We start from the raw sequence: 24425 nt of genomic DNA on the forward strand, positions 1-24425 counted from the left end.
CAAGATATCTCACAACAGCATTTAGTAAAAATACCATCACAACATACCCAACATTAGAAATGAACCTATCAGCCCAACCTTGCCTGGCCCTCGATAAAGATCTAGGATCTTGTTCAGCAAATTCAGTAATTTATAAATTAGTAGCAGTGATCTCTTGAGAATCTTCTTGCTATGCTTTGTTGACTTCATAATGTTTTGCAACATTCTGTTAACACTTGTTCATATTTTTACTTTTTCCAGATTGTTGATTTCTTAAAGAAAAAGCATGATTTTGTAGACCTCATAATTAAGCACATAGGAACCTCTGCTATTATGGACCTACTACTCAGGCTACTGACGTGCATAGAACCTCCACAGCCAAGGCAAGAAGTATTAAATGTAAGTAGCTTCTTCTCATATTCCAAAATCCATATTTGGATAATACATTTATTAGGTCAGTTAAGGTTAACAAAGTAGTGTGTACTGTTTCAAGTTCTTCAAACTCTTCATCAGCCATAATGGCAAACTAAGCAAAAAGAAATGCAAAGGAGAGAAAAGGATCAAGTCATGATGCTGCATTTACTCCTAATGGGGTTTTGGAGTAGATTGCCAAAATTTAAAATTAAGCTGTATGTGAACGTTTCAGAATGCATGTAGGGTTCTCCCAAGAATTGCTATTGTAAAAAAGGAAATATTGTCTCGATCTCCATTGTTGAAGACTTTAGAAGTTGCTCTTTTGACCATGAGAAAAGAGCATATGACCAGCTTCTTTAAATTTACTTAACGCTCTTGATGCATTCCCATCTGTTCTTATTACCTCCTTCGTAGGCCTTTAAATAATTTCCCTCCCTTTAGTCATTTCATGCCATATTAAAAGTTTTCTTCTGACTCTTTGCATCCCCATCTGTGTTTTTTTTTTCCACACCTCATGCATCTCAACAAATTCTGTGCTCTTTTATTCCTTATATACCTATAGCTATTTGTTTCTTTATTTCTTTTTGGTATCCATCTTTGCTTATTAAGATTCTTTTTGCTGCATTAAGTGAGAACAGAATGCAGCTCACCTATATTGGTGGGCTGTTGGCAATGTCTTGAAAAAGTAATGCCAACTTAACCACAAATCTCTAAATTTATATAGAAAATATAAAAAGAGCAATGCATATCCTTATCATCTGACAGGCTTGACTTACTGAGGAAGGTCGGTGCTTGGCCTATTGGTTTAGGCTTGCATAAGTAATTATTTGCTATCTCTTTTCAAAAGTAAATAAGAATGGGCTATTTTCATAATGTCATTGTATATGAAAGTAAATCTTAGCATGTTACACTCACTGATAGTACATGTAGTTTCCTTTCTGCAAATTTTGAACATCTTAGAATTTCTGGGAATGTACTTTAGTGTTAAATAGCACCAGTGGGCGGATTATGCAATAATTATATTTAGTCTTAATTCTGGAAGGTGAATTTTTTAAAAAAAAGTTTACCATATGTCTCTACAGTGGTTAAATGAAGAGAAAATTATTCAGCGGCTTGTGGAAATTGTGCATCCTTCTCAAGATGAAGATGTAAGGAATATATTTTGTAGTTCATATTAAGTTTTATATGCTAGTTTACTTATTTTGCTTACAGGCTTTAAATTTTCTTTATTATAATTGTATACTTAATTATAATATATGAAAATAGTGGGTTCTGCAATTACAGCACTGAGGAAACATCTTAATCTGCTTACTTGAAGCGTAATACTGCCTTCTAGAAAGTGGATGAATCTGTGATAAATTGTTTCTGGTACTAACTAGCAATTAAAATTGTTTAGGTTTCTTTCCCCATTATAAATTCTGCTCTTGTTCTTCAGAGACAGTCGAATGCATCCCAGTCGCTTTGTGAAATTATACGCTTGAGTAGAGACCAGATGCTACAAGTACAAAACAGTTCAGAACCAGACCCACTGCTTGCAACACTAGAAAAGTAGGTTGGTGTAAAGACATTCTTTTACTTTTAGTATGTGCATGTGATCTATGGATTTTGAAAGTTTAAATGTATTCCTTGTGTCAGGAAGAATATGATATTAATACAATAAGCTGCTCAGTGTCTCCATATAAGTTGTAGCAAGCAAGCAAGCAATAAATAAGAACTAAATCGTTAGAGCTTTAAATAGCAAATGTGATGTTCCTGTTCCAAAACTGCCCAGAAAAGAAACTCAAGACACAAGATAGGTGAAGTGAGTCTCTCATATTCAGGTTTGTGGGCCTTCTCCTGAATAGTATAAGCAATTTCTGTGCCACTATTATTTCCTTGGATATTTTTTTGCACAGAGGTGGCTGGGTGGGATTCTTCAGCATTAATGCCCAAACGGCTTCTTCAACTCTGATTCTATTTCTGTACCTTTCTGTAAGGGCTACATTAAGGAGAAGAAGATTGCTTTGATATCTGCTCTCCTATCCTAATCTCCTTGCTCCATTTCCATGCTGTTTAGTGGGTGGCTTTTAATTGATTCACCAACTTACTTTCCCACCTGCTTAAAGTTGCTTTGTTGGTGCACCATCTAGAAGCAGTACAAAGAATAGGGTTTGATATTTCCAATTGTAAAAAATACAGCTTTCTTCCTCTATTAGATCAAGGCAGGTACTGCCTGCGTTCACACGCTGCACTAAGTAAATGGAGTTTGTTTGGCTTTGCATCTTGTGTATGAATTCAACCATTGTGGTTTATAAACCATGATTTATAACTTAACTTTGAACTCAGCCAGTGTGGCTTGTTCAATAAACAATGGTGTTAAAGCAGCCTGTGGCTTAGTTTGATGTATGAACATTGTGATTGTTTGAATGGAGAGCTTCTGGAATTGTGTGATGGTGAAAAGGAGGATGCTTCACCTTCTTCACTCATATGTAACATATTGGGGTCCTTCATCTGCATATTCTTTAAGTTGCAGTGATACCCTTCTTCAAAAGACTCTTGTGACTCCGGTTCTGGGAACACAGAAATCTATATATCTGACTAGCTGTTATTTTGTGCCAAAAAATAAAATTTTTGCAATTTCTGACTGAATCCAATGAATTATGTTTCCTTTGGATGAAATAATCTCCATTTCAGTTGTCCTGAATTTCCTACAGAACAGTCTTATACCTGGACTTCATACTCAGTTATCCTGAAGAACTAAAACATTCTCTAACACACACTTTATTTGCGCTTCTGCTCATTTTGCCTTCTGTTTAACATGGTTCTTCTCTACCTAGCAGCTTGACTTAGTCCTCTGAGCTCTCACCAGACTTCCATTCTAGCTTTAGAGACAATTATATTCTTCTATTAGATGTAAAAAACTTTTTTACTCACTGCTATTACCTTGGCACACAGTTTTGAGTGGTCAGTGTTCCTCATTGTTCCAAGCCCCCTTACTCTATTCCTTTTATCCCTAGTGTCGATGTTAACTTCCTCTGTAAACAGCAGGAAGATAGTATTAAATCCCAAGCATCTGAAATTGGGAGATTAATCCCAAGCATCTGGAAGAAGCTGTAAAGATGTATCTCCACAGGATCTAATCCATCACATAATTTTCTTATTACCTATGGTATCAGGTTCAAGGGTAAAAGAACTGCTAAAACTTCCCTCATTGTATAGTTTAGTATTAAAGTCTGAGAGCAAGTGCCCTGCTGGCAACACTGTCTGAAAACAATTATGGTCTCCCTGTCATCAGAAATAGGGCTTCTGAAGAGGCATGCAGGCTGCTTCCCTAATCTCACTGTCATTTCCATTTAATCACCTTTCCTCAATCAGGGTGCCCCCAGATTTGTGGATTGCAACTTCCAGAATTCTTAAGTCAGCAAGGCCATTGCTAAGAATTCTAGACGTTAGTTTGCACCAGTTTCCATGGTGGGAAAAGTTGCATTACATACTGCCAATGATCAGTATTTGCATGTTATGTGTTCTGTTATACAATCCTCACTTTCATTTGTTCTTCACTACACAGGTGGTATATTGTTTTGTTAGATCTCAGTGTTCTTGGTTGCTAAATGGCAACAGATAGGGAATATAAGGCATTTCCTTATGTATAAATTATTCTTCTGCATGTTTGCCAGTGTTTTAGTTCTTACGTGACCTTTTCTGTCAACCATGGGCTGGTAGAGACCATTTCTTGCTGCCATTGCTTTGTTGCTAGTATCTGGCCGGAGAGAGGAAGTGGAAGGTGCTTCCTGTTCAAGCCTTAAGCCACAACTTTATAGTGAATGACATAATGAGATTTGGAACATTATATTTTTGTACGCCACCCAGAGTCACGTTGTTTGAGTTGGGTGGCTGTATAAATGCATAAATAAGTGAATAAGCTCCACATCTCTGATGAATTAGTAAAAAGAAAAGTAATTAAAAAAGGAAATTCTTTATTGATATTTTCATCCTATGACTAATATATTTGGTAACTAACAATGGTTTGAACAAACTATCATTTCTCACATTTAAAGGAGAAGTCTGTTATCTTTCAGATTATGTGTAGTTTTAAAGTCCCTCTTCTCATGAAAACTAAGTAGCAAAGAAAAGCAAATTGGAACACTTGGAATTGAGGTTCACATGTGACCATCATAAAGGAGGGCTTTTGCATAGATCCATTTTGTGGGCCAGTTGTGCCTGTTCCTGGATTGGGAGGCTCTGCTTCCAGTCATTCATGTCTCAGTCACTTTCTGTCTGGATTATTGCAATGTGCTTTATATGGAGCTGCCTTTGAAAAACATTTGGAAGCTTAAACTGGTCCAGAATATGCCAGTGCACTGGGTTTCACCTATGTAATGGCTCTGCTGCCTCAGCTTCACTGCTTTCCAGTACGCTTCTGGGTGCAACTCAAGGTGCTGGTTATCACCTTTAAAGCCCTAAATGGCACAGGGCCAGGTTACTTATGGAACCGCTGTCTCCAGTTGTTTTACCCATCCCACCAGATGGAGCAAGGTGTACATGCTCTCCAGGTCCTTTCAATGAAACAGTGCCATCTTGTGGAACCCAGGAGATGTACATTTTTTGTTGTAATGCCTGCCCTGTGGAACAGCTCCCACCCCCCTGCCCACTTCCGAGATCCAGATGGTCCAGATCTTCTGGCTTCCTGAAAGGCTGTAAAAACCCACAGGCATTAGGGCAGGTTTTTGGTAGAGCCTGACATTGGTGAATTTGTCATATCATTTTTGATATTTTTTATTTGTTGTTCATTATGCTTACTTATATTTGTATTCATTTGGTTTTTATTCTTTTGTATTGTGAGCCACTCGGAGTTATTTGCCTAAGATGAGCAGCCATACACATTTTCCTAAATGAATAAAAATAAATTATAATGCCAAAACATGACCTACTAATATATCTGAACTGAGCCTTTGTATTCATAACAATGTACGTTTCTGAACAGGTTACTCACACATTTTATGTATAGTAGTGATATTTGTAACAATAGATTATAGATTAATCCACAGTATAGATAAACAGTACAAGTATTGAATAAGAAGGTGAGTTTCTACAGGATAGTAAGAATTTGTGTTACATTTAGACACGTAAAAGAAGGATTTGGTTGCCTGGACACACTGTTAGTCTAGGCTCAGATTGTCCTGTGACCACAGATGTCTAGGTTTATGCATCTAAGTGCTATAAAACTAGGAATCCAATTGCTACAAAACTTTCTCTTGCAATTGTAAGAGTTCAATTTGAAGTAAAAATAATTGTCTGGATCTTATTTATTTTAAATGAAGAACTTCTCAAAAAAAGCTGCAAGGGTTTTCTGTGAAATGTATCTACATATTAAACAGGTACATTTCAAGCAATATCTTCTCATTATAGACAAGAAATTATAGAACAGCTGCTATCAAATATTTTTCATAAAGAGAAAAATGAATCTGCAATAGTCAGTGCAATTCAGATATTATTGACTTTACTGGAAACAAGACGGCCAACGTAAGTTAATTTTTTATCTTTCTATCCTAATAATACTCTTAATAATTTCTTTAGTAGCTATTATCTTATGGTTATATTTGCTTATTCCTCCTCCCTCAGATATTATATAGTCTTATGTACACAGAAAGATTCTGAATCAATATTTTTCTGATAGCCTTTATCTGGTCTGTTCGATTCCAGGTATCAAGAGGGAATGAATAAGTAAAATCTGAAGTTTGCATTGATAACAATAACAGGTCTTCTGTTCATCCTGGTACTGGGCCAGCTATTTTGAATACAGCCACAGATTTCTTGTTCATAGTATAACAGTGCTTCATGGTAGTGAGCCTGTCATATGCAGGCAATTATCTTTGCCATACGTATTCTCAAACTAATATTTATATACACTTTTTCCATGACAGTGTTTCTGAATAAATTAAAGGGGTAATACATTGCTGCAAATTTAAGGGATTATGTTAAGAGTGAGTCTGCTATTTGGAATCTCCAGTAAAGGGTTTATATAACCTAAACAAAACTTTGACCTTTGTTGTCTGAAATACATGGTTTGGTTTCTAGAAAGGACTGAGTACTTGTTATGTTGTGGTGAGCAGTTGTTGCCTATAAATGAAAAGATGATTTCAGTTGCAATTGAAAAAGCTTATTATTCTTGATGATGCTGATGGTAGCAGACATAATCTTTAAGTAGCCTTGCTTGCTGTATTAATAGGCAACATTTTCTTTTTGTGTACATGTTACAGATTTGAAGGTCACATAGAGATTTGCCCTCCAGGTATGAGCCACTCAACATACTCAGTCAATAAAAGTGTATTAGAAGCCATAAAAGCACGACTTGCATCTTTCCACGAACTGCTCCTGGAACCCCCCAAAGTAAGGAAAACACCCAACCTGATGAAAATAGATTGATTCACTTTTGTGACTTCAGGAGCAAGAACACATGTTTCATCTTTACTTAATCTGAGAGTGAATCCCTTCTGTAGGTTGACATCTTGGCTTAGCTTTCAATAAGACTGTATACATCATCGTAATCCTGATTCAGATTATGGGTGGTGTTTTAGCTATCTTCAAATAACAAAAGATTGGGTTTTCTTAGAGCTTGTATCAGTGGATCTGAATATGTATTACCTGGATAGCTAGTTTATGTTTGTTTTCCTTAGATTTTGTTTTAGGGCTGTGAATTCAAGTACGATGAGGAGGTACAGAGGGAACTACTAGCCTTTGGGGGGGAAAAATGAATTGATATGTTTTTGTAAAGAAGCATGGCTTGTAACTATTCCTTTTCCTTGACTCCCCTGAGAGATCCTCATGTCTTCCAAGCATGGGAGAGAGCAGCTGGAAGAAACTAGTTGAGGATTGATTCCATTTCTCCTTCCTCCTTCCATTTGTGCCATCTTCCTTTCTGGTATTTGAAAGATCTGCCCAACTCAGATATTGGCACCATACCTGACCAGAAAGTTCCATAATGGGATGTTGAAATTCAAAACTAGTTTGAAAGTGAAGAATGGCTAGAGGAACAGGGTAAGGGCTGCTCCCCATCCCAACTCATTTTTGTCAGTGTTATTTGTATTTTCATAACCTTTTAAGTATTTTACTTACACTTTGCTTTGGATATCCAACAGGATTGAAAAACGACTAAAATAAATAAGTAAGTATTCTTCCACTTAGTGTGGTTGTAGCTAGGATGATATGGAAGGAACAGGAAGTGCGGACTTCTTGCACTTCTCTGCACCACTGCCTCATTCTAACTGGCTGCACTTCACAGAATGGAGAATGGAGGAGCTCACGTTAGCTGGAATAGGGCAAAATATGACCAGACAGGTCAGAAATGAATTATTAGGGCTCTCTCTCTCCTTCATTTACCTCACTATCATAAATGTAGTCTTGGCTTAGAAGTTTTGCCTGCCATTTTTAAGTTGAATGCTAGATTGATGAATGATAAGAAAGCCAGAAAATGGTACTGGGTGGGCACGCTGATGAAGGTTGCATAATAAAAATCTGGATGGTCATAAGGGGAAAAGCTTAAAAAAAAATATATTAGTCTTACCAGATTTTTCTCAACTGCATCAATTTAAATAGAAGTAATTGTATTTGTGGTGTTTTTAACATTAGGTTTTATTCTTAATTCTGATGGTGTTGCTGCCAAGGGACTAGTGAGGAGAGGAAGAGCAATAGCAGAGATAGAGCCAAAATCTTTGGTTAGTTGATACAGACAGATAAGGTATATTGGTATGACTGACTGAGGTTGAGAGGCAACCACTGTTGTGGATATAATTCAGTGATATGTGTGAAAAAAGCATGCCAGATTATTCTGTCCAGTCCTCAATAGAATGTTCAATAGATGATGCAGCCCTGTATCAGTATCCAAATATCTCCAAAACAATGTGTTTCAACAAAGATGATGATATAGGAGTGGCAGCAGCTAGAAAAACTGGGGAGCAGAAAGAGAATATTCCTTATATTACCTACCTTCTGTGAATTGCAGCTGGCAAATCAAGCAAAAAGAGTAAGTGCTCAGTGAAGTATCCTGACCAGCTTTGGTGGGGAGAATTCTCTTCCTGACTGATTATCTCTGATACAAGGATGATAATTTCTCCACCAATTTTGGATACAAAGGTAATACTCACAGAGCTCATTGCCAGTGATGAGTTACAAGCAGGTGGGGTATCATGGAGGGAGGGGGGCAGTATCAAAGTGCAGTGACTGCTTTGAGCCTCAGCTGAGTGCAGTGATACCACAGCATTTTCAGTACTTTAAAACGGAAGAAAATAGCTCTAAAAACTGATGAACATTTAGGTAAGGGTATTATCAGACAAAACTGAGATATGGGTTCTCAAGACTTTTGGGATTAAAAGCTTGTGTAACTGGCTGTTAGATTTTTTAATACATGAATTAATACATTGTGATCTCCGCTTTATACATATCTATTTTGCACCTGTGCAGAGCCCATTCAGAATCTTACCAAACTTAAAAGATGTTTTGATGGGAGCCTCACTCTCAGTATACAAGTAGATGCAACTCATGCTGAACCCCCTGTTCAGTTTCAGCTGTGACAGCAATAGTATGCTTGTCTTAGAGTGCTTCTTTTTTCTTCTTTTTCTTCTTCTTTTGTTTTGTTTTACTTCACCTTTTCCTTTTGTTTCCCTGTTTAAACAAAACATTATTGTTCCTGGTTTTGTAAGTATTTTGGCTTTGGCCTTACAGACTTACAGGTCCTATTCTGCAGGTGCTGATGTTGTAGAAGCAAGTTTCCCCCTTTGGACAGGCACAGTTTTGTCTTTTCTACCGAGGTGACGGTTATGTTGTAGATTCCTGTAAGCACTGTCAGGTGTTGCTGCAATTGTTTATCCCGTTTGTAAGCCATTCTTTGGGAGCTAGCTCTTTGAGCTGCCAATCCCAAGGTTCTTATAGCTCCATGTTTTTTCAAAGCTTTTGCCATGTTTCAGAAATTGCCAGGAGACTCTTGTGTTTTCTCATGTGCACCTGAACTTTTTGTCTCTTGTGAGAAGTTCACAGCTCTGTGCCACATTGGGAGCCAGTTTGGTATAGTGGTTAAGGCACCAGGCTAAAAACTGGGAGACCATGAGTTCTAGTCCCACCTTAGGCACAAACCCAGCTGGGTGACCTTGGGCCAGTCACTTTCTCTCAGCCCTAGGAAGCAGGCAATGGCAAACCGCTTCCAAAAACCTTGCCAAGAAAACTGCAGGGACTTGTCCAGGCAGTTGCCTGGAGTCAAAAACAGACTCGAAGGCACACACACACACACAAAACCACATTACGAACAGCACTGAGGAAATCACTTGATAAATTACTAGAGCTTTCTAAAAGACCTGTCCTGCACTATTCTGGTCTGGGGAAAAAGAAAATAGGTAAAAGCCTTGTGGCCTTCCTGATACCAACTGTGGCAGCTACAAAACATTCTCTGTGCTGGATTTCTCCATTTCCATTGCCATAGATTTCTTTGTTGTTGCACTCATTGATCTGGACCATACAATCTACTTTGGACCCCTTTCAGGTCACGAAGAAGGTTAGACTTTTATCTTAAGATAACTGAAGGCCTTGGAGGATTGCAAACGGACATTGATCTGGGAGATCATCCCTGTTCCATAAAGTTCAGGCTGATCTTTCAGAGGTCAGTGATTATGTCTCCAACACTTCCACAGTTCAGATCTGTTGTGCAGTGCTAAGGTTAGAGACCAAACACCTACTGTTCATTCTGAAAATTTCTGTTCTTGAGTAGATGTATTAAGTGATGCAGTTCTTGGCCTGGAAATACAGCAGTCATCTCAGATTGTGGAGGTGGTTTACCAGCTGGTGCAATACACTACTGCTTTTTCGGTCCTAATTCCCATGCTTCTAATCTTGTTGAAGACGGCATGTCTATTTCTGCATGAAAAATCTTTATAGAGTAAAAGAGGGCTGATGGCTCTTATTTTGACATCTTCCATTATTGTGGAGGAATCTGTCAGTCCTTCAAGTTAGGCCAGGTCAGGGAACAGACTCCACAAATTTTACTGGAACTATACTATATTCATAGACAATAATAACAGAATCTTAAAAGTCTGATTTAGTTTTCCCCTCCCTCCCTCTTATACTCTGGTGAATTAGGGAGAGGTCTTTCTGAGCCTTTCTCTGTTTCCCAGGCTTAACACATATTTTTCCAACTGTTTTCTCTGTGTAGCCTCTCCAGAGTCATCTCTGTGACTACAGCATCTCAAACAGATTCCACCATAAGCAACATTCTGCACCTAGGGATAAAGAGAGGAGGATGTTGGACAGTCTTGGCTGCAAACTATATTCTTTGGGAGTACAGTTTCTCCCTACATTGCCAAGCATCAGATAGCTTTGGAAAAATGCTACCCCTTTCTGTGGGAGAAAGTATCCCTATTCCTGTCATGCTTGCCATCTGGAACCAGATTGTCCAGGATCTTCAGGCTGAAGCATCATGATTTGCTAAACAGGAGAATAATTTGGCTTGTTATGCAGCTGGTTTGGCAGTTAAGGTTATGTTGTTCACCACTGCTCTTTGCTGTCATGTGTGGCACTCTCCTCTAGCAGATTTATCTAGAAGCCAAGGCTAGAACTAAGACTGTCCCTTTGATGAAGATGGTTTGTTCAGTACTAGGACTGAGGATACTCTGAACAGGGTCCAAAAGCAACATATGGCAGCACACGTGGGGCCTGCAACAATCTTGCTTTGTTCCCTCTCACACCCATTTGTTGCTTGCTTCTGCTTTGATTGGAGACTCAGCTTTTAAAATTGAGTGGTCGTTCCCTATTGTCCCCAGAAGCTCTCACCAGAACAAGTATTGCCTCCTTGTCTTGCCCAACAAAGCTATAGGTGCCAGACCCAAAGCTCCAGGAAATGACTTGGTGTGAAGGAATGGTTTGATGAAGGCCGCGCTCGAGGAGATAAGCATTCCCTTAGCCCCCAACTGGAGCGTGGGACAGTTAAGAAGATGAGACTGGCACCACCCTAAGGAATTCACGGTGTTTTGGCTTGCTGGCTTGGGAAGTTAGGTTCAGTCTGGGGTGATTTCTGTCTGGAGGTGGAAGCTAATAAACGCAACAGAACTGTATCTGCACTGTCTCTTGGAGTTTTTTGGGCTGAACCTGACATCATTTTTTACAGTTCTGTTGCGTTTATTAGCATCCACCTCCAGACAGAAATCACCCCAGACTGAACCTAACTTCCCAAGCCAGCAAGCCAAAACACCGTGAATTCCTTAGCGTGGTGCCAGTCTCATCTTTTTAACCGTCCCGCGCTCCAATTGGGGGCTAAGGGAATGCTTATCTCCTTGAGCGTGGCCTTCATCAAACCATTCCTTTACACTTGGTCCCCAGTGTTCATCCTTATCTTTCACTTGAGGAGTGCTTGTCTTGCTTCCAGTGTATGTGGGCTTCTGTAATGACTGGTGGGTTTCAGGTTTTTGTACCTAGTCTGGGCTTTAGGGACGGATTGAGGATTTTGTTGATATGAGGGATCAGCCAATTATATCTGGGCTTAAAATCCCACAGTGCATTATATTGTTCATAAATAGGTAAGAGTTCTGTCTGTTCTTTGATGTGGTTTAATGGCACTGAAGAATCAGGCATATACAGGTAGTCCTCAGTTAACAACCGCTTTTTCAGCTCTGAATGAGTGATACTTATGATTGGTCCTCGAAGTTCAGGCCATCCCAGCAGCCCCGCAGTTGGCAACCGGCTCACACTTACGATGGTTGCAGCATCTCACAGTCACGTGATCACCATTTGCAAATTTCCCTGTAGGTTTCCCACAAGTAAAATCAATGGCGAAGTCAGCAGGGAAGGTTGCAAGTCACTCCTGTAAGTCACCGCGGTAGCCACCGGCACACCCTTCCTCACCCATCAGCAACCATCCCTAGCCCTGCTGCGCTCACATCACACCACAGCAGCCACTTACCCACCTGACAGCCTGCTTGCCAGTTGCCCAGGACTTATGATCATGTCTGCAAGTCTGCTTGCCAGTCACCCGGGACTTGCAATTGACTTTGCTTGTGGGAAGCTGGCAGGAAGTTGCAAAGAAGTCCTTGCTTAATGACTTGTGATCCTCGCTTAATGACAGCAGCAGGGACTGCCAGGATTGCCATCGCTAAGCGATGCAGTCATGTGATGTCACGCTTTACGACCACATCACTTAGTAACGGAAATTCCAGTTCCAATTACCGTCTTCAAGCAAGGACTACCTGTAGTTTGGGAGTATTCCTGGATCTGCTGTTGCTTTTAGAATCCCAGTAGTGATTGTAAGTAGAATTGCTTTTGTACAACTTAAGTTAATGTACCTCCATCTTGGGCTGTGTTTGGGAAAGTGTGGAACTTCAGCTGATGCAAAGTACATGAGCCAAATTTTATGAGAAAGGATTTCTTGGAAAATGTTGTTTTACATTTGCACTGATTTTGCTTAGAGTGCTAGTGTGGTATGGTGATTAAGATGTTAAGACTATGAACAAAATGACCCAGAATCTAGTTCACCTCAGATACAGAATCTCATTGGATGACTTTGGGCCACTCTCTGTCTCTCAGCCCAGTCTACCTCACAGGGTTATTGTGGAGAAAAATAGGAGGTGGGAGCCCCACATATGCTGCCTTGAGCTCCTGAATGAAAGAGAGGATATACTTAATATTTATATAAATAAATGGTCCAAACCCTGGTTACTGCTTTAAGCCTCACACAACTTGAGCTAGGGATACTAAGATGGCTGCATCTATGTGAATCTGGTTGTAATTCAGATATTAGGGAGAAATTCTGTTTTATGCCCCTTTGCCATAGAATATAGAGGTGAAGTTATGAGAAAGAAATCTTTTATTTCAATATTTGGGTATAGAACTCTGTTCTGTAGAATTAATTATTTTCATCATCCTTTAATAATATTGAACATTTATACAATTAATAACAAACGAACATTTAATCTATCTCATCATGCTTTTGCCTTGATGATCTGTGATACGTTTTCCTCTTGATTTTTATATGTTAGCTATTTTAATCTTCCCTGTTTTTATTACTTACATGATTGGTTAAAGGAGCATAGTCAAGTAGTTTATGCAAATATTTCTTTGCATTGCCAGATCTCAGAACTGATAGATCTATAAAATTGTTGGAGGATGTTCTGTTGTTTCAGTAACAGAATTGGGGCAGCCAGTACAAAGCATGCTTCTAATGTCTAGGCAATTGAGAATATGACTTCTACTCTATTACATAACTCTGTTTTTACTCTCTCTCTCTTTTTTCTTGGTTTCCAGCACAACTAGCTAAATTGTTGCACCTCTTTTCTTTAATAGCGGCACTTTGGAGAAGGCAGAAGTCTCTACTCCCTTCCCAGTCCTTGCATGTATTTAAGAAAAGCAAAACAGCAAAAGTATTTCCCCAGTTTATATTCTCCAAAGAGGATATAAACTGCAGGATAAAATGACTGTGAAAGGATCTTTGAGTTGGGTTGTTTTGAGTTTGGGTTTTTTTTAAAACTCCTTTGCAATAGAAGTACAACTCTGAGAATTTGGAAGAGAGGTCTTTGTTGTTGACAACTGACCAATAAAACCTGTAGTCTGCTTACATGTTTTCAGTATTCCAGAACATAAAATTATAGAAAATAATCATTTGAATAAAATTATATTTCTATTATAAGCATTGTGCTAAACACAGAATTGTTTAAGTTGTTGTTACCTAAATATTGCTTCAGAAGTTGGAATTCTATTTTAAATGTTACATTCTTCTTTTTGCATAGAAAAGTGTTATGAAGACAACATGGGGTGTACTGGATCCACCTGTAGGGAATACCAGGTTAAATGTGATTAGGTTAATATCCAGCCTTCTGCAGACAAATACGAACAATGTCAACCAGGAACTTATAGAGCTCAACAGCATAGGAGTTATACTGGTAAGAAAATAAATAGGTTTAGATTTATTTATGTATTTGCTTGCTTGCTTGCTTACTTACAGGATTTATATGGCCACTTACAACATATAATGATTTTAGGAGGCTCACAACAATCCATTAAAGCAAAGATAAAAACAGAAGTACCCTTCTTCCCCCAGGTGCCAGACCAAGCAGCCTCCCAGCTCAACCCTCATCCTAGTCCAATGCTTGGGAGAAGAGCCATGTCTTCATGATCCTCCGGAAGGCTAAAAGGGTAGAGATCCCTCAGATCTCAGGTGGAAGGCTGTTCCAAAGGACTGGGGCAGCCACCAAAAAGGTGTGCCTCCAAGGTCCTGTCAGGTGGAACATTTAAGGGAGGGGACCTGGAGTGCACCCACTCTGTTTAACTTAGTAGGACGGGCAGATACCCTCAGGAGAGGCAGTCCTGCAAATCACCTGGCCCTGTGCCCTATAGGGCTTTAAAGGTGATAACCAACACCTTGAATTGCACCCAGAAATCCACTGGGAGCCAGTGCAGCTCACACAACATAGTGTTACTCAGGTGAACTGCTGGGCACCCAAAACTGTGCATGTTGCTGCATTCTAGGCCAGTTGCAACTTTCAGATGGTCTTTAAGGGCAGCCCCGTGTAGAATGTGTTGCAGTACAGGTAGTCCTAGCTTAACAGTGCTATTTGGGACTGGAAACTCTGTTGTTAAGCGATGTGGTTGTAAGTTGAAAAACCACATGACCGTGCTGCTTAGCAACAGCAGTTCCAGCAGTCCCAATTGCCACTGTTAGGCAAAGACTGTGCAGGTCATTAAGCGAGGACCTCATGTGACCACGACTTGTGACTTCCTGCCAGCTTCCCCGTTGACTTTGCTTGTTGAAAGCCAGCAGGGAAGGTCGCATATCACAATCACGTGACTGCAGGGACTCGTTCAGTGCCATTGTAAGTTCAAATGATTGCTGAACAAGTGGTTGTTAAACAAGAACCACCTGTAATCCAAACGGGAGGTAACTAAGGCATGAGTGACTATGTGCAAAGCCTCCTAGTCCAGGAATAGGTGCAGTCAGCTCACGAGGGATTTGTGCAAAGGCCCCTCCAGCCTCAGCTGCCACCTGCTTTTCCAGCAAGAGCCGCGAGTCCAGAGGACCCCAAATTGTGTACCAGATCTGTCCAGGGGAGTGTTACCCTGTCCAGAGTCAGAGATGTCAACTCTCCTGACCCCGGGGGCCAAAGACCCACAACCACTCCGTCTTGCTAGGGTTGAGTCACAGCTAGGTTCTCCCCATCCAGGCCTTTACAGCCTCCAGGGACTGAGCCAGCACCTGACCAGCATCAACTGCCCAGCATGGGGTAGAGATGTATAATTGGGTTTCATCAGCATACTGATGATACTGAGCCCCATGCTGCTGGATGACAGTGGCTTCATATAGATGTTAAATAGGAGGGGAGAGAGACCCAAACCCTGAGGCACCCCACATACCAAGGGGCCTGGGGCTGGACTTCTTCCCAACCAGCACTGACTGGTACTAGCCATGGAGAAAGGAAGAGAACCACTGCAGAACGGTGTCTCCCACTCCCAGTTCCTGGAGCCGGTCCAGCAAGATACCATGGTTGATAGTATCGAAAGCATCTGTTGTTCATAGAATCTATTTTCTAGTTATGTCACAACTTTAGCGACATGGTTTATTTTGTTTTATAAGTGGATTATGTAACTCATGGGGGAAACAACAGTAACCATATAATAAACCTATTCAGCACAGTGCAGGGAAAGGTGGGATATTCTTATCTAAAACAATAGCCTTGGTGATGGGAGAATTCGTTCAGAAAAATTGGGAGGGTGAAGTTAAACCCATACTGAGCAAATTTGCACTTGTATGATTGTATTTCAGATTAGAAGATGCAGTCATAATATTTTCTGCAATGTGTAGTTTAGTTCAAATTCATGCAATCTCTTGTTATTATCAAGTATAGTTGCAGGAAATAGGGATAACCAATTTTTAAAAATTTTAAAAGTCCCAAAGCAGGCCCTCCAGAAAAGTATAGATACAGGGGGAAAATGTGGGCATATTAATTGGCCAAAGAATCATTGTAACTTAAGGGCCATGCATATACATTTCCTTGTTTTATATTAAATGGAATGAAAAGAATTGGCAGCTTTATTGACATATGCAGTCTGTTTTTGGAAACAGTATTGGGAACATCTTGCATTGTCATTAGCAGGTGCTTGTGCCTGCATGGGGTGGACTTCTCTAGAATCAGCTGGATCTGGTTTTCATCCAGGTATCATATTCCACTGAGGATACAGAAATCCCCACAAAAATTGCAGTGCTCTCTCTCTGTAGGCTCCTCAGAGATGCTACTTGCATAAATGAGTACTGTGCATATATTAAATCATATGGCACTGTTAATGTTGGTCGCATAGTCAGCCAGATGTTTAGACTGGATTTGGCATTTTTATCCACCTATTGAATCCTTCCCAAGGACCTGGGATAGGCAGATGTTGTTGTTTGATGACGTTAAAGATATTGTTGCATTATTATTGTAATAATTATAATGATAATTATTATTTCCTGTTCATATATTTTGGCTTACTCAAGGTGGCAAACAAGAACTGAAATATTACTGGTTGTTGCTTTTCTGTGAGTTGTTTACCCTACTCAAGAGGTTCATTATCCAAAACCCTTGACTGAAAAAGTACTCCAGGTTCCCCCTCCCATTGCTCTAACGATACTGACTGCTGCAGCAGCTGATGTATGTAGTGCAGACATAACTCAATATGCCAATGTCACTAAATCAACATTGGTGGAGGACTTAACTGAATGTATGCTTGTACCTATATGTACAGTTAGTATTTGTCACATGGGACATGAAAAATGCCAAAATTCCATAATCCTTATGTGAAAGAGACTCTGATCCAGTGGATGTTTCTCCTGACAGAAAGGGTGGGTGGGATTTACATTGCTGCTGCTTGCAAACCTGAGTTCAGCTTCCTACATTATTCTAAAGGGTACCCAAGAGGTTTTTTTTAATGAGGAAGAAAATCTTTTAAAATCACTGTGTTAGTAGAAAAAATCCAAACATGTTTAGTAGGTGGTATGGATAGTTCTGATTCCTGTTTCTTTTTGTCCTGCAGGACATGTTTTTTAAGTACACATGGAACAATTTCTTACATACTCAAGTAGAAATTTGTATTGCATTGATTCTTGCAAGTCCTTTTGAAAGCACAGAAAATGGTACAGTCCCAGATCAAGATCCCATTAGAGGCAACCTTTTGCTGAAACATGTAAGCTATTTTCTTGTTCTGTTCTTAAACTTCGTTGCATTTAGGTATAGTGGTAGTAAGTTCTCTAATTGAATAATTATTCAACTGTCTTTGAGAACGTACTATAGCTATAGTAAATGAGTGGCAGGATAATGAAACAGATGCTAGCATTATTTTATACTGGGATTCTAGTGTATAATGACCTCTCCACTGCAGACTTCATGTACCGAGAACACTATTTTTTAACAGTTTTGTAGCAAGGATGGAAGCAGAAATGCAAGAAGTATCCTTGCTGATTATTTCCAGTTCATAAATAATACATCCAGTTCTTCCTGCTGTCAGGCTACATAAGAATATTTCCTCAAGAAATCTCTGCCTCCTTTTAAAACGGTAAACAGTTAAGCAGTTACTTGAGGATAGAATATATTATATTCTTGCAGAATGTAGTTAATTTGAGTTTAGTCTTCATTCTCTCTATAAAATATTGAAAATGAAATGGCAGGGATGAAAAAGAGTGTGTGTGTGATAGACAAATGTATTTGTGTTAGAAGAATAGTGGTTTTTTGCCCTGTACAGCTTGGTGGCTAGCTAGTCACACTGATGTGGCAGATAGTTCTTCTTATTATTTGGTCAAGTTTTTAAAATTTCTTCTGCAAAACTAAATAAGCTTTTTTCTTTATAGCTTTTCCTTAAGTGCCATTTAATAGAACGAATACTTGAAGCATGGGATATGAATGAGAAGAAACAGTGAGTAATCAGAAACGTATCTATTTATGTACCTTTACAATACAGTGTAAGTAACATAGGATTGACTTAAATTATAACTATAATTAGCAATTTTATGTAAAGTCCAAGTGTCATATACTTCTTTTTTCTGTGACTGAGCCACTCTGGGTTATGAGATCCCTCCATGAGAAGAGATAACATTGTTAATTCTCCTTATTTGCACTCCTAATACATTTGCTTTCATTCTTTAATACTCACGTTTGTATATCTCTATGTGTTGGACACCTTTCCCTTGTTTAATTATAGCTCATTTATAGAGGAAATGTATATTAAAACTAAACAAGGAAGAACATGTGTTTTAATGCAGAATGCTGTTCAAATACTTAGTTGTTTAAGAATGCATCAGATCTTTATGTGGAGAACTAACCAGTCATATCATATCATAATTCCAGGGAGTGCACAATATATTTAAATTTCTAACTGAATTCACCTGTTTTCTGGATTTGCACAGTAGATTGAATCATAAATTAAGCCACATAATGCTGCAGGCTACATAAAACGTAACCAAAGTTAAAGCTAATGAAGCTTGGCATGCTTTATCAATGCAGCTTCTAGGTCTTTAAATGACCTATTATTCTGTTCTGTGCTGCTTGAATCAGGCTTTGTTTTTGTTCCATTTTCTGCAAGTCTATAAAACAAAAATCCCATAACTAATTTTTCTGATTGAATAATTAACTCTTGCAGAGCTGAAGGAGGAAGACGATATGGCTATATGGGTCACTTAACAAGAATAGCAAATTGCATTGTGCATAGTACTGATAAAGGGCCAAACTGTACACTGGTACAGCAGCTTATTAAAGGTAATCCATTGTACTTTTGCTTACTGATTCTTTTGTAAATGGAATTCACATTTCCATGGGCTCCTTGCTAAACCTTTACTATCAGTTTTTCTATATCTGCCAGCTCATGTTTCTTTCCATGTCCTTTCTTAAAAGTTCATAAGATCTGAAGTATTCTAAGCCTGATAACTTAGCAAAAATCAGACTTGACCAATTTGATTTTTGGTCTCAGCAGCTCCAGATTAATAATGCAAACACATATATCAGTTAATAGTGGTATGAAGTGTTGTAACAGAATTCAGGTGAAGAAATTTACAATTCCTTCTCAGGAATTTTTGTTTAACACACAAAAGCCAAAAATGGAAAGGGTTTTCCATGTGTCTCCTGCCTGACTTGATTTTTGAACAGTTGTAGAGGTTACATTTTACTGTAAAAGATGAATAATACAAGTCATACAATATTTGTTTGTTTGTTTATGTGCCTTCAAGTCAGTGTTGACTCCTGATGATTGCCTGGACTAGTCCCTGCAGTTTTCTTGGCATGATTTTGGAAATGGTTTGCCATTGCCTTCTTCCTAGGGCTGAGAGAGAGTGACTGGCCCAAGGTCACCCAGATGGCTTTGTGCCTGAGGCAGGACTAAAACTCACCATCTCCCGGTTTCTAGCCTGGTACCTTAACCACTACACCAAACTGGCTCCCAATGTGGCATAGAGCTGTGAACTTCTCACAAGAGACAGAAAGTTCAAGTGCACATGAGAAAACATGAAAGTGTCTTGGGGAGGAGGAAATGCATACATCCAGAACTGTTCTAGTAAACCATGATTTGTTTTAAGATTGACTATTTCACCATTTATTTATTATGAAAAAAGCTCAGAGGCTAATTGTCCATGGCATTGCCAATTATGCCATTTATAAAAAATAGGAATTTAATAAAAATCACATTATGCTGGGGGGAAAAAACCCCTTTTGTTCCACCCTTTCAAGGAAGTTGGGGCAGTGTACATGATAGTGCCGATCCAATTTCCCAGGTCCAAATTGTATTTTCATTATAATCTGAGAATATTTTACAAGCCTAGTGTCTCCTCATGAACTTTATGTCAACTAATCAATTCTCTTAGGATTTGAAATTAGGTCTTCCTGCTCCTAACATCTTACGTTCCAGTTCTGGAATTGCCCACAGTGATAGAAGGCAACTAATAGCAGAAGCCCCTTGTTTTGCTTGTATTTGCCAGTTACATCTCTGTGGCAAACTGCCCTAAGGTCTACTCATGCAATCAAATAACAGTATGATGAAGTAAGCAAAATAAGTTACCACCTAAGTTTTGGAACTGTTTGACGGGTCAGTTGATTGATTTTCTACATATTAATGAAGGAGATGTCTAGCTGAACAAATGAGTTGATCAGTTGTTAAAGATAACGTGATAATCCATTAAACTGTATCTTCACCAAGGTACCAATTGCAAGAATGACATTTGGGAACAGTGAGTGAAAATTTAAGTTTAGGTACAGAAATAGTCCCAATAGAGTTTCTCTCCTGAAGCTATAGTTTGAAATTTAAATTCTTGCATGCCATTATATGCAAATAGCAGGTGCAATGTAGCAGGTTCCTAATTACTTTGGGAAACAAATGTATATACTTTTAAAGATACATATTAGTAAAATTTCAAAATTACATATGAAATAATATAATATCCTGTACCTTGAATGATGATAATCTGCAGTTGTTATATTGCATTTCTTTCTTTTTGGATGTTCTAGAGCTTCCAGATGAAGTCAGGGAGCAATGGGAGACTTTCTGCACAAACGCTTTAGGTGAAACCAACAAGAGAAACACAGTGGACTTAGTAGGTTTTATAAGATGGCATTTGAGAAATTACTATTAACTGCAATTTTTGCATTACAAAATGAAAACAACATGTAATAGCAATCATAACAATAGTTATCTCATTCTGTTGTTTTAAATCAGATTTAAAATATCACAGCTAGATTTTGCTGATAATAATCACTCCAAAAAATTACTGATTCCCATTTCCCTTTTTATTGGACAGTGTTTAAATTTTCACATATGTTAATTTTTCGGCATTCTATTCATTCAGGTTTTCATTGGTGCTGAGGCCATGTATGTTTGTTAAATAAATTTGCTTCTTTGGTTCTGAGTTACCAACCAATTCCCGTTTTTGTGTTACAAAAAAAATTACAGTTTTGTAACCTAACTTTTTTCCCTTGGGTTCATAACTTCTTTTTACTCTTTAAGTCTGTATATCCAGAGTGGCAGGTCAAATCCTACTCTCTTTAATCTCTTTATCATTCCACTCTGAGCTATGTGAGGTACATTTCATCTGTTAATATGATTGTTTAAGTATTTTGTTCAGTGTAGATTAAATGAAACTTAGAAACTGCACTGCAGGTATATCAATTTTGTTGTAAAAGCAAGAGTGATACAAATACTTTCAAAGGCCACAGTTTAACCATATTAACTGCTTTCCTACGTTCTTTGGTCTTCTGTCAAATGTTAATTATGTTGCTATTTCCCCAAAACTAGCTTTTTGCTGGTTTGGATCTAGAGATGGCTTGAGCAAGCAGAGAAGTATTTCTACTTGCATAAGACATTGCTGCCAATTGTATTTCTGTATAGTTGTGCACAAAAATATGGAACCATAACCAAAGTAACCAAAATATATTAATTTGTACTATAATTCTGATTCTGTTTGGAAATTTGAGTTTTGTTTAATTGTTAGCTTGTCAATTTTGAATCTTGTACTCTTTATATATAATCTGCCCAATAACTGAATTTCATAATGTGTAAAAATAGAAGAGCAATTAATACTCTGCTACTTAATTCTATATGCTACCTTTGCCTGATGTAACAAGCAGGGAACTCTCAGAATATGTAAGAATTTAAGGAAAATGTGGGTGTCTGGTGATGATGATTAACTTTAAATTACCCTTTTTTAAAGCTGTGGACTTTATTTTTGAGCAAGTACCCAAAATATAGAATATTTTCTACAAAAAAATAGAGAAAATATTTCTAAAAATTAAAGTATCGTATTGTTAGCAATAATTTCACAGATAGGGTAGGTTGTAACCTTTTCAATTCTGTCTTCCAGAGAGGTTTTTAATCAGTTGAATCCAAATCAGCTAGGACTTTTCAGTAATGAGGATATATTTTAATTAACTCTTCTATGTAGTGGAATAGCTTGATTTTTTTTTTTCAGCTTTACTACTATACAGACTCTGTAGCTGATATTTTGTCAGAACTTTTTTAATATGAATTCCTTACCTTTCTGCTAGGTTACTACTTGTCATATTCATTCATCCAGCGATGATGAAATTGATTTTAAAGAAACTGGTTTTTCACAAGATTCTTCACTGCAAGAAGTGAGTTAAATTCTAGGCTATTCCACTTTTATATATTATCTTGCTAAAAGCTCCTGATAAGGTACTCACTTTAGAATTTTGCAATTGTTTAAGAAGTTACCATATTTAAGAAGAGAAACCAATTTCATAGAATCAGAGACGTGGAAATGACCTTAAAGGTCATCTAATCCAAACGCTGCTCAGTGCAGGATTCATGAGATGACCTGTCCAGCCTCTGACACCACAACCAGAAGAAAACTGACCATATTACATGGCAGCCACTTCCACTGTCTGAAGGCTTTCTACAGCCAGGATAATCCTCTTGTTTCTTGTAGTCAAGTTAGACATTTGAAAGTTCTAAAAGTACAGCTTGGAGAATGGCATGCATACACCTTCAAGAACATATAGTACTGTGCAAAAGTTTTAGGCAGGTGTGAAAAAATGCTGTAAAGTAAGAATGCTTTTAAAAAAATATATTGTAACTGTTTATGTTTATCAATTTACAAAATGCAAAGTGAGTGAACAGAAGAAAAACCCAAATCAAACCAATATTTGGTGTGACCACCCTTTGCCTTCAAAACAGCATCAATTCTTCTGGGTGCACTTGCACACAGTTTTTGAAGGAACTCAGCAGGCAAGTTGTTCCAAACATCTTGGAGAACCTAACCACAGATCTCCTGTGGATGTAGGCTGCCTCAAATCCTTCTGTCTCTTCATGAAATCCCAGACAGACTCGATGAGGTTGAGATCAAGGCTCTGTGGGGGCCAAACCATCATTTCCAGGACTCCTTGTTCTTCTTTACACTGAAGATAGTTCTTAATGATATTGGCTGTATGTTTGGGGTCGTTGTCCTGCTGCAGAATAAATTTGGGGCCAATCACATGACTCCCTGATGGTATGGCATGATGGAGAAGTATCTGCCTGTATTTCTCAGTATTGAGGACACCATTGATCCTGACCAAATCTCCAACTCCGTTTGCAGAAATGCAGCCCCAAACTTGCAAGGAACCTCTACCATGCTTCACTGTTCCCTGCAGACACTCATTATTGTACTGCTCTCCAGCCCTTCGGTGAACGAACTGCCTCCTGCTACAGCAAAATCTTTCAAATTTGAACTCATCAGTCCAGAGCACCTGCTGCCAATTTTCTGCACCCCAGTTCCTATGTTTTCGTGGATAGTTGAGTTGCTTAGCCTTGTTTCCACATCGGAGGTATGATTTTTGGCTGCAATTCTTCCATGAAGACGACTTCTGGCCAGACTTCTCCAGACAGTAGATGGGTGTACCTGAGTCCCACTGGTTTCCACCAGTTCTGTGCTGATGGTACTGCTGGACATCTTCCGATGTCAAAGGGAAGTAAGCATGATGTGTCTTTCATCTGCTGCATTAAGTTTCCTTGGTGTGATGGAAGGCATGAGCAAGGAGGATCTTGGAATGGAGCTTCAAGGTTATAGGGACGAGGAGAGGCATTCCAAGCATCTCCTCAGCCAGAGCATGTGACAGTTAAGAGAAGGAGACTGGCCCCTCCCTAAGGGGTTCAGGGTTATAGTTACTGTTGTTGGGGGTTAGAGTTTGTCTAACAAGATTCTGTCTAGTAGGTATAAGCTAATAAAGTAACTGAACTGTTCCTGGATTTGTCTCGCTGTGGTTCTTGGCCTGAACCTGACACTTGGCCAACCACTGCATCTACAGTCCTCAGCATTGCCCATTTCTTTGTGCTTCTTCAAAAGAGCTTGAACAGCACATCTTGAAACCCCAGCCTGCTTTGAAATTTTTGCCTGGGAGAGACCTTGCTGATGCAGTAGAACTACCTTGTGTCTTCTTGTTGTGCTCAGTCTTGCCATAGTATATGACCTGTGACATGAAACTGTCTTCCACAACCTCACCTTAGTAGCAAAGCTTGGCTGTTCCTCACCCAGTTTTAAGTCTCCTACACAGCTGTTTCTGTTTCAGTTAATGACTGTGTTT

The 24425-nt window shown here is 38.8% G+C and overlaps 1 protein-coding gene across 8 annotated transcripts in view; it reads left to right on the forward strand.

Moving 5' to 3' along the window:
• Positions 1 to 24425, forward strand: part of PPP6R3 (protein phosphatase 6 regulatory subunit 3) — a 92466-nt gene that overhangs the window by 35057 nt on the left and 32984 nt on the right. For 7 of the 8 annotated variants that reach the window (XM_025164793.2, XM_007425265.4, XM_007425266.4 and 4 more), the window contains 11 exons: positions 241 to 378; positions 1476 to 1541; positions 1829 to 1941; positions 5782 to 5895; positions 6633 to 6762; positions 14133 to 14285; positions 17407 to 17556; positions 18218 to 18282; positions 19006 to 19121; positions 20859 to 20944; positions 22392 to 22478. In XM_025164793.2, coding sequence (XP_025020561.1) covers positions 241 to 378; positions 1476 to 1541; positions 1829 to 1941; positions 5782 to 5895; positions 6633 to 6762; positions 14133 to 14285; positions 17407 to 17556; positions 18218 to 18282; positions 19006 to 19121; positions 20859 to 20944; positions 22392 to 22478 — 1218 coding nt within the window. The remainder of the gene's footprint in view (positions 1 to 240; positions 379 to 1475; positions 1542 to 1828; positions 1942 to 5781; positions 5896 to 6632; positions 6763 to 14132; positions 14286 to 17406; positions 17557 to 18217; positions 18283 to 19005; positions 19122 to 20858; positions 20945 to 22391; positions 22479 to 24425) is intronic. The other variant, XM_088146126.1, reaches the window with a different exon arrangement.

This window comes from Python bivittatus, unplaced genomic scaffold, assembly GCF_059951505.1.
Source record: "Python bivittatus isolate LINGU-HERP-01145 unplaced genomic scaffold, Pbiv_v1 ctg000480_np1212, whole genome shotgun sequence".
In the NCBI taxonomy this organism is placed as follows: Eukaryota; Metazoa; Chordata; class Lepidosauria; order Squamata; family Pythonidae; genus Python; species Python bivittatus.